The sequence below is a fragment of the Ilyonectria robusta genome, assembly GCF_021365365.1.
Source record: "Ilyonectria robusta strain PMI_751 chromosome Unknown BGZ61scaffold_161, whole genome shotgun sequence".
NCBI classification, from domain to species: domain Eukaryota; kingdom Fungi; phylum Ascomycota; class Sordariomycetes; order Hypocreales; family Nectriaceae; genus Ilyonectria; species Ilyonectria robusta.
In genome coordinates, this window is record NW_025764595.1 from 1,444 (window position 1) to 18,217 (window position 16,774).

At 23.1% G+C, this 16,774-nt stretch overlaps 2 protein-coding genes across 2 annotated transcripts; both read left to right on the plus strand.

Moving 5' to 3' along the window:
* Positions 1 to 282: 282 nt before the first annotated feature.
* Positions 283 to 432, plus strand: BGZ61DRAFT_376776 (uncharacterized protein; the record flags this gene model as incomplete). Its single annotated transcript, XM_046242543.1, has 1 exon — positions 283 to 432. A coding segment is annotated over one exon (150 nt), but the record flags the coding sequence as incomplete, so codon positions are not given.
* Positions 433 to 12,065: 11,633 nt separating this feature from the next.
* Positions 12,066 to 12,890, plus strand: BGZ61DRAFT_469988 (uncharacterized protein). Its single transcript, XM_046248025.1, has 2 exons — positions 12,066 to 12,448; positions 12,512 to 12,890. The coding sequence occupies exons 1-2, from the start codon at positions 12,368 to 12,370 to the stop codon at positions 12,638 to 12,640; spliced, it is 210 nt and encodes a 69-aa protein (XP_046092908.1). The 5' UTR covers positions 12,066 to 12,367; the 3' UTR covers positions 12,641 to 12,890.
* Positions 12,891 to 16,774: the final 3,884 nt, after the last annotated feature.

Genomic DNA, 16,774 nt, shown 5'->3' on the forward strand with positions numbered 1-16,774 from the left:
GTAAATATAGAATATACTAGCTATAGTTACTATAAATACTAAATATAACTTAAAAGAAGTAATAAAATTACTATTACCTAAGAAGTTTAATAAATATCTAGTAATATTATACCCTTTATTACTAGGATAAAAAGATATTTCTAATAATATCTATAATAATTAGTATCTATAAAATTACAACTACTATTTATAAGTAATTTAATAGCTAGTAATACTAAGAATTAGTTTAAACCTATCCTTAAAAACTTTCTTAATAATAACAAAGCCAAGCAGGACTAAGATATAGTTAACCTATTTGCAGATTGGGAAAACTTTAAAATAGCCCTTAAAAACATATTTGGAATAGTTAACGAAGAAAGGCAGGCAGCCGTAAAGATTCATATACTCAAGCAAATCCACTCTGCTGCTGCCTATACTATTATACTCCGATGAGTTGCCTCTAAGCTAGACTAAAAGGACGAGATACTTATGGAAATATTCTACTAGAGGCTAAAAGATAAGGTTAAGGACAAGCTTTATAAAGCTAATTAACTTAATATTCTTATAAAATATATTACTATAGCTGTTAAAATCGACGAATAATAGTATAAAAGATATAGGGAAAAAGCTGTAATATACTAAAGAGGTCGGGATATTCTATATAATCCCTACTACTCCAATTAGCAAGGATCTAATAGAGGATAAAGAGGCAGCTACTAGAGTAACTCTTGTAGAAGTACCTCTTGGGAAATATATACTAGATTTATAAAACTTAGAGCTATATAGAAGTAGCTTTAAAATAAAAAGGATATTATATACTATAACTATAATAAGAAAGAATACTTTATAAGAGAATACTATAAGCTAAAGAAAGAATAATAGTTTTAACTTATACCTACTAGATAATAATTGCTATATATAATTTAAAGATAGAAGAAATTAAAGATAGTAGTATAAATATAAATTATTACTATAACTTAAAGTAACTATAATAGAAAGTTTAATAGAGTATATAAAAATTCTAAGGAATATAAATATTAAAAGAAGGTTATTTTAGATATTAGTAGAACTTATAACTAGAAATATAAATATCTTAATAATATATTACTTCTTGAATTTTATACCTAAAGAATATTAAAGGAAATTAAGAATAATATACCTAAGAAAGCCTAGAAATAAACTATATAATATTAAAAGATAGATATTGAAATTAAAGTAGAATAAATAATTAGACTAAAGAAAAAATAAAATTACAACTAGAAAAAGAATAAGAATATTTAGAAATTAGTCCCTACTTAAAATAATATTAATATTACTAACTATATTAATAAGATATCTTATATTATAGCTATAGTATAATAAGAAAAGTAACTTAAGTTTTATTATAAAGAAACTCTAGAAATACTAAATATCTAAAAAGATATTTTAAATAGATAGCTAGATAACTATAATATTAAAAATAAATACTCTAACTCTAGTAATAAAAAAAAACTAAACCTCTATATAAAGAAATATATACCTAGTACCCTAAAAGAAATAAGTTAATTAGCAATAGAAAAATTATAGTAAAATAAGACTATACTTAATAAGTAAGGTAAATAATAATAGAAAACTAAAAAAGCTATATACTAATAGCTTATATAAAAATAACAAAATACTAAAAAATATAAATCTATTTACCTTTATATAATAATAAGATATAAAGTTAAAAATTATATAGTAGAATCTAGAGGAAAATTTAAAAATAACTTTATTTTTATTTTAATATAGAAAAATATAACTAAATCTTATAAATCTTATATTACTACCTACAATACTACTACTATATAAAAATAAATAAACTTATAACTATTATCTCCTAAGACTACTAGAAATCCCTATTACTTAACTATATATAAAAATAATATAAAATACTATAAGAATATCTATAGCTACTCAAAATACTATATTACTATCTTAAAAACTAAGATAAATAGATTTCTATAGTAGTATCTATAAAAACTATAGAACTCTTAGAACTACTAATACTAAAAATACCAAATTTATATAAAAACTAAGATATAACTTTAGTATTAGATAAGAGAAGAATAAAAATACTTTCTATTAGAATAAGCTATATATAATAAATTATCTAATAATAATACTTAACAAAAAGAAATTAAAAGCTAGCTTGGAATAATAAGATAAGAAAAGATAATAACTAAACTAAAAAAAGCTAATACAATATTAAGTAAGTAGTGTAAATATAAAAAGGGATATAATAAAGAAGATTGCTATAAAATAAGAAAAGGCTCTTTTTATTCTTAAAGAATAAAGAAGAAATATATACCTATTTCTATATCTAATAAGATATATAGAGAAGTATTTACAATAAATTGTAGTATTAGAGGATGTATAATATATAACTAGAAGAAGAAGATTATCTATAATTACTTTTAAAAAATATACAAAAATAAATTTAACTTTTAATAATAAATTAGTAGATAAGCTAAAGATTAAGAATAGTATAAGGTAGTTTAAATACAGATAAAAAACTATTCTTACCCTTTATAATAAAGTAATAAATAGCTAAGAGCTAGAAGAAGTAAAACTTCTAAAAAGAGCTTTATATATTATAGGAAGTATAAGAATGGATTACTTGGAAATTTAGGTATAAATTAAGAGATACTAGTATACTATATTAGTAGATAGTAGTATAGAACTTAACTATTTTATCTAAGAGTAATAAATAAGCTAAGGCTATTATAGAAGGATAAATTAAATCTATATTAAGTATAGAATCTCAAAGAAATAAGTTTTAGTTATAATAGAGATATATTATTAGAGAGGTTAATTACCTTAAGGTTTTTATAAATAAATATAATAAAGATATCTCTTTTAATATTATTCCCTCGTACAATATAATTTAATCCTAGGCTACTTATAGCTATAATAAGTAAACCTACTAATTAATTAAAGACTAGTTAAATAACCTTTAATAATATTAATAATTATTCTTCTATAAATAGAATTTAAATAATAATATAAGATCTTAAACTTCAACTAATAAAGCACTAGCAAAGTAATATACAATAACATAATAAATACTTTACTACCCGAGGCATTAAATATAAATACTATAACGCCTAAAATAACAAGACATACTAACTATTACATATATAAGCACAATTTACAAAGCTTAATAAAGAATTAAGAAATAAAGAAATATAAGAAAGCAAATAATAGGCTTAAGAATATGCCCCCTGCTTACTATATCTATAAAAAGCTATTTACTGAAGAAATAGAAATAGGTCTACTATAGTATAATTAATAGGATATAAAATAGTACTAAAGAAGAATTAAGCTAAGTTCTATAAGATTTATAACCTTAATAAAGTTTAACTTTATATATTAAAAGAATATCTTAAAGATATATTAAAAAAGAGATTTATTAGGATATTAAAGTCCTCTATAAAATACCTAGTTATATTTATCTCAAAGAAGAATAGAAAACTATAACTAGTTATAAATTATAGATAGCTTAATAATATTACTATTAAGAACAATATTATTACTACTTATTAATAAACTAAAAGATTAATTATATAATAAGAAGTAATTTATAGCCTTAACCTTAAAAAAGCTTATAACCTTATCTATATTAAGCTAGAAGATAAATAAAAGACTGCCTTCTATATAAAATATAGACTTTTTAAATATCTAGTTATGCTTTTAAATTACTAATATACCGCAACCTTCTAATAATAATTACTAATATACTATAGAATATCTTAATATCTTTATTATATATTACCTTAATAATATTCTTATCTTCTCTAATATAAAGAAGAATATATAGAATATATCTATATAATACTTAAAAACTATAAATATAAACCTCCTTATTAAATTAGAGAAAAGCAAGTTTTATATAAATAAAGTAAACTTCCTTAAATATACTATCTATCTAAATAAGATTTATATAAATTAAAAGAAGATTAAAGCTATTAAAAATTAGCTAAAACTAGAAATATTAAAGAAATATAAAGCTTCTTAGATTTGCTAATTACTACTAAAAGTTTATTTGTAACTTTAAAAGTATTAATATACTCTTATAAAACTTATAAAAAAAGAAGTAAATTTAAATAGAATACTAAAGTATAAAAGGCTTTTAATAATATTAAGAATATAATTCTTAGCAAATTAATTTTAGTTATATTTAACTTAAAGAAAGAAGTTAAGCTTAAGATAGACTCTTTTAATTTTAATTTAAAATTCCAAATTAAATAAAGAGATATTAATAGAAAATTATATCTAATTGCCTTCTACTTATATAAATTATATAGAGTAGAGCTTAACTACCCTATTTATAATAAAAGTTTCTTACTATAGTTAACTTATTTAAAGAATTCTAATACTACCTCTTAGAAAATAAGTATAAAATTAAGGTCTATATTAACTATAAGAATATCTTATACTTTACTACTACTAAAAGCTTAGTAGTAGGTAACTTTACTATATAGAGTACCTATTAGAATTTAATTATATTATTATCTATAAAAAGAAATTAGAAAATAGCAGAGCTAATACTATTAGCTAACAACCTAACTTTAATACAGTATTACTAAGAAGAATAAATAACTCTTAAGCTAACTCTAAAAGGATATCTTAAGTAGAAGTATATTATATATCTTTAAAATACCTAGAGAAATAGTATAATATATATAAGATACCTAGTAAGAAATAGTAGAAGAAGATCACTAAGAATACTTATTTTATAATAATAATAATAAATATTCCCAATAAATTAATTATTACTATAGAATACTAATATACTATAGATAGGTATTTATATCTTAGAATTAATACCTAGCTTTTAAAGAAAAAATAGAATACTATTAAATTAAGGGCTTATAAGAAGCTAAGCCTATAAAAGATTTTACTATAACTATATAATATTAAAAAATAATAACTATCTATAGATAGTATATATAAATATAATAAAATAAATTAAATATTTATTAATAAACTTAATAAATAAATTCTTATAATAATATATATATAAAATAAGAAAACTTATTACTAAAGAAATCTAGAAGTATAATAATATACTACTTAAGGAAGAATAAATAAACTAATTATAAGTTCCTAATAAACTATAAGAATAGCTAGTATAGAAATATATAAATATCCCTATATAGATATTAAATATTAATAAACCTTAATAAACTAAGAATAATATACTTATTCCCTAAATAAAGAAAGTTATCTTAGATATTACTAAAGGCTGTAATTTATATAAAAAGTTAAAATTACTATAATATAAGCCTTATAGATACTATAATTACTACTAGTAGTATAATAACCTTAAAATTATTATATAGATTATATTACTAAGCTTCTACTATTTAAAGACCTAATAACTAGAGTATTCTATAATAGTATATTTATTATTATAAATAGGCTTATAAAGTTTATATACTTTTACTCTACTAAGAGTCTACTAATATAGAATAACTTTTTTATATATTTTTAAGAAATATTATTAGTATATATAAATTACTAAAAGAGATTATATCTAATAGAGAAATAACTTTATATCTAAGTTCTAGTAAGAATTAATAGCTTAAATAGAATTAAATTATAAGCTTATAATAGCTTAGAGACTATAAGTAAATAGATAAATAAAAAGACTTAACTAAATAGTTAAATAGTATCTATAGTATTATATTAACTATAAGTAAAATAATTAGTTTAAAAGCTACTATAGTATAACTAGCCTATAATATATCTACCTTAGAATAATAAAGCTTATACTAGCTTATACTAATTTTAAATTTACCCCTAATATCTATAGATTATTATAAGAAGAACCTTAAATACTAAGGTAATTCTTAATACTAACTAGCTATAATAGCTATATAAAGAAATAAAGATAGAATTAGAATTTATTAGAAAATAAATAAAAAAATATTATAACTAGAAAAGATTAAAGAGACTAATCTTCTAGAAGGAGATATAATCTACCTTATAATAAAAAACATTATAATAAAAAGGCTAAATAATAAATTAAACTTTAAATTTATTAAACTTATAAAATTTTAGAAAAAATCTCAAAAATAATATAAATTAAACTTACTACTAAAAGTTAAGCTCTATTTAATTTTTATATTTTCTTATTTAAATTAGCAGCTAATACTATTTATATTAAGATATAAAATAATAATTAAAAATAGAAGTTAAAAATAACTAGAAGTTTATAGTTAAATAATTCTTAATATAAAAAGAGAAAATAATAAAATAAAATATCTTATAAAATAGAAAAATTACAACTTATTAGAAAGTATATAAAAACTCTATAAAACCTTATATACTATTAACTAAATTAAAAAACTTCCTTAAATAAAAAAGTACCTAGAAAATATATATTAAATAAATTTTAAAATTCTTATCTACTACTAAAAGAGTAGAAGATTCCCTTAATAAAGTAATAAAATAAAAATAGCTAATAAAAAAAATCTAATAATACCTCTAAATAAATAGCATTTTAATTATCTTAAAATCCTCTATTAATATACTATCTATAGAAAAATAACTCTTAAAATAATTAAAAAATAGCTTAATATTAAGCTTCCACTCAGCCTCCTCTCTTTTTACCTACTTAAGCTCCTCTATATTATTAATACCGCATAATATAATATATATTATTTTTTTAAATTATAATTTCTTTTATTTTTAAAGATACTTAATTTTAATATCTATTTAGCAATGAGTATCCTCGGCCTCCTCTAGCTTGGATTTAAAATGGCGTAGTAAGTAGCAACCTTATATAGCTACTAAGGAGAAAGGCTATAAGTATTGCAATATAACAGGTTGAGGCAATATACTTGAATAATATAAAAATCGCTCGAGGATATCGTACAATCTGCACTAGATTGTTTGTAGGTAGAATAAGAAGTTATTATAGTAATTTAATAAGATAAAATAACCTTAAGAAGAATTTCAATGCTTAATTATTGGGCGTGGGTTTATATTTCTTAATAATATAGTTAGATATTATAAATAAATAATAAGAAAGAGAAAAGAACTTATTAGATAGAGTAGTTAGGTAGGTAGTATATAATAATAGTCTTGGAGTAAGAATTAATAAAGGGGAGATATTATATTATAATTTATATTGAACTAGGCCCCGACTATATTATATATATAATAGTATATCTACTTATTCCTTTTATTATATATAGATTATCTTGATTATTAGATGATTTAAGTAATCTAGGAATATGGAATTATTAGGATTATTAGATAATTCTTATAATTATTAATCTCCTATAATTATATAGTTAATTAAGTAGTATATATTTACTATATATAGCTACTTAGCTATTAATATAACTTAGTTATCTTAATTATCTTAACTTGCTATATATTATTATACTTAATTATTACTAGATATAATATTTACTCTATAAGTAATGCCTTAATTACTTGCTAATATAAACTTATAGTTTATTTATTAGTATTCTGCCTTCTACTTACTTTAAATTATATTTATAGTAAATTAGAAGATATAACTATTATATAATTTTATAATCTTTATAAAAGGGTTTTACTTATAGAGCTTTAGTATATTTTTATACTACTTTCTTAGTTTTTAGTTATATTTCTATACTAGTCTAGCTAAGTATATTAGAGACTGCTAGTAAGCTTTTACTATAGATAATCTTTAGATAATTAATAATAATATTTTTACTAGGTATATAATAAATAGAAACTACTTAAGCTTATATAGGTTTTTATTAGAAGCTTATAAAGGGATTTTATAACTGATATTGTTATTATTAATAGCCTATATAGAATATTAGTAATTAAAGATTTAAGATACTATAATAATAATAAAATAATGTAATTAACATATTAATAGATACTTTAAATATAATAAGAGGTGTTTTTTAAAATAGTATAGTAACTAAAATAACTAACTTTACTTTACACCCTCTTTACTAGAAATTCTTAGTATATTTAAATATAAATATAAATCTTTAGATTATACTAGATATAAAGCATACTTAATAAGTATATATTTTAATTTCTAGTAACCTTTTACTTTAGAAAAGATAGCCTAGTATAGCTCTTAATTAGCTATAGGACTATTTCTTAATTACTTATCTTTATACTAACTATAGCTAATAGTATATAAATAGCAGATAATTTATATTTACTATAAATAAGATCTATTTTAATATATAAAGCATTTTTAAAGTACTGCTTTAACTTGGACTGGAATTCTATTTAGAAATAAGTTTTTAATATTAAAGCTCTATATTTAGTAGTATAAATAATATTTCGTGTTATAAACTATATACTATCTTTCTAGCTGGTAGATAGATTCTTAATATATCTTATTAGCTATATTTTAAATAATTATTAAAGAATAAGATAAAATATTAATATAGCAGTCTCTTTAAAATATACTATTATTATTAAGTATCTTAATTAATAGGTTTATATAAAAAATATGATATTATTCTTATTACTAACTATTAGTATATTTCTATACTATTTTTAAATTAAAATCTTTAATTCTCTTTTTATTTAAATACTTACTTAATTTTAACCTTCTATTAATTAAAAATATAAGAGTTTTAATACTACTAATAAAGCTAGAATATCTGATTTTATTTGCTATTTATTTAATTTCTAGATTAATATAAATTAAGAGGTAAAAAATAGGCTTTAATTTAATATAACTTTAGCCTGTATTTATATAGTAGGTAATATAAATAAGAAATAAAGTATATAATAAAATTCTTATTATAATACTTATTTTAGCTAGGCTATAATAAACTAGTTAACTCTTCTTAGTAAAAACAAAAAGCTCTCTTACTAACTTTTTAACTTTTAGAATATCTTTATTACCCTAAAATATAATAGAATTACTAGAGTTAATTTAATTAAGGCCTTAAATAATAGTATCTAGAGAATCTTATTTATATAATAAGTTTATAGTATAGCTTATACTGCTTAATACTTCTCTTCTTATACTTGGAAATATAGCTAATAGTATATTTAAGTTAATATACTTATTTAAGACTGAGTTTATATAAGCTAATTATATACCTAGTAAGAGTTATAAAAAGAAGAGATATAAGATATTATTTGCAGATTTATTCTAGTAGAATAGCTATTTACTAGGATATTCTTTATTAGCTTAATATTAATTACTATTATTATAAGAGATATTATATAAGTAGCTAGTTAAATCTAATAAAATAGAGAAAAGGCTTATTACTTATAGTAGGATATTAAGATAAATTTAGGTATTTTTTTATAATTATAAAGTTAATATTATAAAAGTTAAATTAAGAATTTTAGTAGATTTTAATAATATCTAAATATAATCTAATTATATTTATAAAAATTTAATTTATTTTTTAGCTAATTTATAAGTTTTTTATATTATAATTTTATAAAAATATAAAATAAATTTATTTTATTAATAAAATATAAATTTATTATTTATATTATATTTTTAAATTTAAATTAACATATTTAATAAGTAAGTTAATTAAATAAGTAAGTTAATTAAATAAATAAGTTAATTAAAAATCCTAACTCTTACTTTTTAAATTACTATAAAATTATAATAAAACCTTAAATTAATTAAAACTAATTGCTATACTCTTCTCTAAAACTTTTAATAACAGCCTAATAGATTCTTATATTATAATTAGCCTTTTTATAAGTTCTATAATATCTTTCTCTTAATATTGCCAATTTTATCTAATTATTACTTCTTAATAATTTAGCTGCTACCTATATATTAATATCTCTTTAATCTATCTTATTTCTTCTCTTATCTATAGTTATCTTTTCTTTTTAATATAAATAGCTTCTTTTTATTTTATACTACTTACTAAGAGTTTTATTTGCCTATTAAAGAATTTAATTCTTAAACTTTAATAATACTATTTAATATATTATTATCTTTATTCTCTTAAAAAATAACTTAAGTATCTTAAGAATTAATACTAAAGAGCTACTCTAATATCTTCTTATTTATCTTTTAAGATATTTAGATTGCAAATTAGCTTTAAGTACTATCTTTAGAATCTTTAAAATCTAAGAGTTAGAGAAGTTAACCTTTTTTATAGCTAGTATTAGAGTTTATAGCTATATATTAAGTTTTAATATAATACTTTTTAGATTTAAGAGAATAAGTCTAGCTTTTTTAAAGTCTCTTTTAATATTACTTCTTATTATAGTAGCTTTATAGGTAATATAAAAGATTAGAAAAAACTTAATCTTTAAAATATAAATAATAAAATATCTAATTAATTACTTAATTACTTAATTATAAGCTATTTTAAGTAGCTTAAAATATCTAATATTAAGAGGTTAAAGTAAATAAGATAAATAAGATAGTATATAAAATATAATAATATTATTTTTTTATAATATTTCTTAAAGTTAATAAAGTAATAATTTTTATATTTATTAAAAATTAGAAAATAATAGTAACTAATTAATTAATTCTTTATATACTAATTAAAATATTTAAGCTACTTAAAATCTATTTTATTATTAATCTAGCTATTTTAAGTTATTATAATAACTTAATTATTTAAAAGATTACTTTTTTAATATTAACTAGTAAGATAATATTAACCTATAATTATAATAAATAATTAAATTACCTAGTTTTTTATATTAATTACCTAAATAACTATAACTTATTTTTAATTTTTAAATTATACTAATTTTAAATTTTTATATCTATTTATATTTATAATAATTATTCTACTTATAATAATATCTATTATAAAGCTAATTTTATTAAAGTTATAAATATTAATTAAGTTAATATTATATTTTATAATTATATTCTCTATAAGCTTAAATTAATTACAAATAATTATTAAATCTTTATATTTAGCTCTTTAATAGTTATATTTACAAAAAAAATACATCTTAAGCTCTAGTTATTACTTAATAAAGTTAGAAGCCTAATACTTACCGACAGGTAATATATTGTAGTTAGTAAGCAGTTAGTTAGCTATTTCTTTAATATTATATAATTGCAGGGGAAACCCTTACAAATCTAAGTCAAGAATAAATTAAATAATAATCTATTCTTCTAAATTGGATAGTTTTCTTAAATTAGATATAATATTGCATCGGGAAGAAATACTATTACGTCGGTATTTTAGGATGCAGCAGAAGATTTTATAAATCTTTAAAGTATAAAAGGGAGTTAATTAAGGGTCTTTCTTAAGGGCTTAAAGAGCAAGATTAATATTTGCCTTATTAATTAAGAATAATATAATTTGTAGTTAAGAAAATTAAGTTAAAAGATAAAATTTAGTAGTTAGGGGTAAAAGTACACATTTACTTATATTGCGCACTTGCTTATTATATATATTATACTACTACTATATTAATATTTTAAATATTATAATAGCTAGATTAGAGATTTTTATTTTCTACTGCTTAAATGAATTTAATTTGATATTTTATATTAGCACTTCTAGATATTATAGCCCTTATTTTGCCATTATCAGAGAGTAGATTCTAAGGTATTAGCACGTTCGGCATGATGCCCGTCATGGCTGTTGCAACGGGAATCTGAGTTCCCCGCATGACGGGCCGCGGTCGATGAGCAGTTATATAGAGACAACATACTTACCAATATTACCCTGCCCAGTGGTATTTAGCCCTAGCGACGCGCAATTACGCCTGTAACCTAGTTCGCCGACATAAACTTTCTGAAGATCCACTAAGACGCCAGCAAGTGTCACCCTGGATTGTTTGAGCAGACGTGGAAATTGCGGGGAAGCTGCATGTCCGAGGCGACATCCTCTGTTGGGATTAGTTTGGTATACCACCGGGTTGTTTAAGTTCCGAATCTGCAGGCCACCGGATGTTTTTGTTCCGTAAGCGTGGGTCAGAATGAGCCACTACCAAACGGTTCAGCAACGCCACCTGTGCCTCAGAGCTTAGCTCCATGTCAGCGGGCTAACCTCGGCAGGTCACTTTCTCCAGGACTGAAACTGGGACCTGTCCCAATTTTAGGCCAAACATGCGGGAAGAGTGTGCAGTGCGGGCGAGCGATTGGGCGGATTCTGAGGCAGCAGCCCTAGAGTAGGGCATAACCAGTCAAGTTCCACTATCCCTTTCCCCGCCTGAAGCTACTTCAACCGGAGCATAGGATTTGCATATGCGGTGCGGAATTGTGGAATTACGTTTCATCCGCGCCACGATCAGCCCGTCAACAGCGGGGTAAACAAGATCCCTCTCCTCACTCTGAAGGTTGCCCCAAAAGCGGAATCTACAATAGCGTCCAAGAGTCCTTCGTTCCTATCCCAGCTTATGCTCTCCGGAGAATACAGCAACTTTATTCTCGCTTACCATGGGCAGAATCCACCTTCATAAAGCCGTTGTGTGTCCACAGTCCCCAGTCATCGCGGCCGCCTTGCGGAAGGAATTCCAGGTAGGCGTTCCTGGAACGCGTGACAAGCCCGGGTGTGGAGCCCTAACTTACGGAGAGTTGTAGTTGTTGTTGTTGTTGTATAATTACCGTCGTGAAGACATGAAGATGTCCACAGAATCCCCTATGGGGCAAGACGATGTGCTAGGCTGGTCGTCTACAGATGAAGGGGTATCGACCAATGAGAGGACATGAAATTGCCCTTTCAATAAAAAAGGGAGAGCCCATAGGGATGTAGTATCGCCATCTCTAGACGCTGATCGTCTCTCTGGCGGCAACCGGGTGTTGTTGTAGCATTAGCTGTTAGATTGGATCATGTACAGAGCATCGGATCGGATGGTCACGTGGTGACAGCCAGCCTCTGCCGGGCACAGCCCGAATAGGAAGGCGGTCAGGGAAGCCTATAACCCCTGATCAACGAGGCGATAGCCTAGCAAAAGGACAGACACAGACAATACACACGATCAAGCCATCTGAGTGCCACGCAAGCTTTCCGACATTAGCAGTTATTGTACGTACTTTAGCAGCAGAAAGGGACGGAAACAACACCCAACTCATTAACTTACCCTAGGGGAGATACACAGAGGATCGTCGCACAGGCGTCTTGGCCGGTCAGCCCGAAGCTGCACCAGATTATGCGTATGAGGTCGGGTCAATCTGAGGCTTATATCTCCTGGTAGGGAAGCATCTAATGAGATAGAATATCGGGTCGGTCGCAGGAAAGTTTGCTGGCAAGGCATCAATAGAGCCCGCGGCAGCCCGATATCTGAGGGAGGTTGAAGACAGAGGCAGGACAAGGAACGTAGTGACAGTCAAAATAGACTCAAATAAATCTCTCAAAAATAAAGGCAATCAATTAATAGACTTCCTAGCAGCCTCGAGCCCTTCCGGCCTCTCTGACTTCTAGGAAGAATCTCTGATGAAAAGAAAAAGCGATCCTTCCCTCCCCCGTTGTGGCGGCCCTGACCTCCCCTTTTAACCTCATCCACCCTAGAGACATCCCCGCTAGCAACCAGCTAGCCCAAGCGTCCCTAACCGCCTGTCACAGTACCATTATAGTGTATGCAATATATATGGATGGATTGAATATTATTATTATTATTATGTATTATTATCCATCCATCTGTCTTTCTTTCTCTTTTATTTTGGGTTGGGTGGGTGGTCTCTTGTGGCTTTTTAATAATGTCAACCCCGGATAAACCCAAATAATTAAACTATAGTTAACCATAATTAAACCCAAGTCGCGTCCGCCAGCCAATTATCGCACTCATTCTGGTTCAATCTGATTCAGACACGTCCTGTTCCAGAGGGGCGCGAGCGCGTCGCGCCATTGGTCAATTAGGCTAAACCCAACTTGGGTTTAGACACGTCGAACTCGAACGTGGGCCGGATTACGGATTAGGTCTTTTTTCCTTCTTCAACATCATAAAACTCACCTTTTCTAACAACTCCTATAATTCTTTTGTATTAGCAGCCTATAAGCTTATTTATTTTGCTTCTGTTAGCTCCCCACTCTTCTACTTCTTTTTTTATTCACTCCCTAACTAGAAAAGCACCTCTTTCTTCAACCACACTAATAAAACTACTACCTTAGTATCACAGCCTGGCCGCAACCTGCATCAGGCCCCGGGCGCAGCCCCACTTCTCTCAGCCTCCTAGAACGGAATATAATTTAGCCATCTGTAATCACTCCCAATTGCCAGCAATTACAATTACAGTAATCACTCCATAATCACTTCTAATTACTAGTAATTATAATTACTATATAGGTAATTATATCTAATTATATTAGTATATAGCCATCTAAGAAGTATACCTCTAGTAGGAGTAGCTTCTTAGCTATTAATATAACTTAGTTACCTTAATTACCTTAACTTACTATATATTATTATATTTAACTATTATTAGATATAATATTTACTCTATAAATAATATTTTAATTACTCTATTAATATAAACTTATAATTTATCTATTAATATCCTACCTTTTATCTACTTTAAATTATATCTATAATAGCCTAGAAAATACAATTATTATATATTAATAGCTCTTATTTAGAATAATTACTTATATTAACTATTAAGTAATATCTTATATTATTAAGATATCTAGAATTAACTAAACTCCTACTACTTTAAGTAATATATTTATACTACTAGCTTATATAGCTTTAGTAGGTAATATTAATATAGCTGCTAAAGTTAAGTAGCTATATAACCTAGTTTATACTCTATAGTAGTAAGTATAGAATATATTAATAGCAATTACTAGAAATATTAAGTATAATTTAGAGAAAGTAATAAAATTACTACTACTTAAAAAGTTTAATAAAATATCTAGTAATATTATACTCTTTATTACTAGAATAAAAGAATACTTTTAGTAATATTTATAATAATTAGTATTTATAGAATTATAACTACTATTTATAAGCAATTTAATATTTAGTAATATTAAGAATTAATTTAAGCTTATTCTTAAAAACTTTCTTAATAATAATAAAGCTAATTAAAATTAAGATATAATTAACTTATTTATAAATTAAAAAAACTTTAAAATACCCCTTAAAGATATATTTAAAATAATTAATAAAAAAAGATAGATAGCTAATATATATAATAAGCAAGTATTATACTTTTTCTAACCTTTAAAATTAAAACTTTAATAAAAATATAATAAAGTATTAAATTAATTAAAATTAATTACTACACTTTTTATAAATATCTTAATAATAACCTAATAAATTCTTATATTATAACCAGCCTTTTTATAAATTCTATAATATCTTTTTCTTAATATTACCAACCTCTCTTAACTACTACTTCTTAATAATTTAGCTGCTATCTATATATTAATATCTCTCTAATCTATCTTATTTCTTCTTTTATTTAGAGTTATCTTCCCTTTTTTATATAGATAGATTCTTTTTACTCTATGCTACTTGCTAAGAGTTTTATTTGCCTATTAAAGAATTTAGATCTTAGCTTTTAATAGAGTATTTTAATATATTATTGTCTTTATTTTCTTAGAAAGTAACTTAAGTATCTTAAGAATTGATATTAAAGAGCTACTTTAATATCTTTTTATTTATCTTTTAAGATATTTAAACTAAGAGCTAGTTTTAAGTATAATCTTTAAGATTTTTAAGATTTAAAAGTTAGAGAGATTAATCTTCTTTTTAATTGGTATTAAAGTTTATAGCTATATATTAAGCTTTAATATAATATTTTTTAAATTTAAAAGAATAAATTTAGTTTTTTAAAAATCTCTTTTAATATTACTTTTTATTATAGTAGCTATATAGGTAATATAAAAAGCTAGAAAAAAACTTAATTTTTAAAATATAAATTATAGAGTATTTAATTAATTATTTAATTACTTAATTATAAATTATTTTAAGTAGCTTAAAATATTTAATATTAAGAGGCTAAAGTAAATAAGATAAATAAAATAGTATATAAAGTATAATAATTTAATTCTTTTTATAATATTTCTTAAAGTTAATAAAGTAATAACTTTTATATTTATTAAGAATTAATATATATAATAAGTAAGTATACTAACTAAGTAAGTATATTAAAGCAGTTTTATACCTTAAAACAAGATTTTTAAAAAAATTCTTAACAATTTAAATTAAGCTTAAAATAGCTATAATTTAAAATATAAATTTATTAAGTTAATTATAATAATAGTATACTTTTATATATATTTTTAAAAAAAAATTATAAGGTTATTTAAAAAAGTCTTATTTATACTGTTTTTTTTCTTATTTTTATTTTTAAAAAGCTAAATAATTTTTTAAAAATCTAGAAAAAAATACTATCTTATAACTTTTTTATTTAAATATCTAAATTTAATTCCCTAAAACTTCTAAAATTATATAGCTACTTTTAGAAAATTGAAAATTATAATTTTTAGCTGTATAGTATAAGTAGTATACTTACTTAGTTAGTATACTTACTTATTATCTATATTAGAAGATAATAGCAACTAATTAATTAATTTTTTATATGCTAATTAAAGTACTTAAGCTACTTAAGATCTATCTTATTATTAATTTAGCTATTTTAAGTTATTGTAATAGCTTAATTACTTAGAAGGTTACTTTCTTAATATTAATTAATAAGATAATATTAGCTTATAATTATAATAAATAGCTAGATTGCCCAGCCTTCTATATTAATTACCTAAATAACTATAACTTATTTTTAATTTCCAGGCTATATTAATTTCGGGTTTTTATATCTTTCTATATCTATAATAACTATTTTACTTATAATAAGGCTTATTATAAAGCCAGTCTTATTAAAGTTGTAGATATTAGTAAG

Excerpts from the sequence above, each read along its gene's own strand:
- BGZ61DRAFT_469988 (XM_046248025.1), top strand. The coding sequence starts at position 12,368 with ATGGGCAGAATCCACCTTCATAAAGCCGTTGTGTGTCCACAGTCCCCA. Across the intron at positions 12,449-12,511 it reads CCTTGCGGAAGGAATTCCAG|TTGTTGTTGTTGTTGTATAA; the intron begins GTAGGCGTTCCT and ends GGAGAGTTGTAG.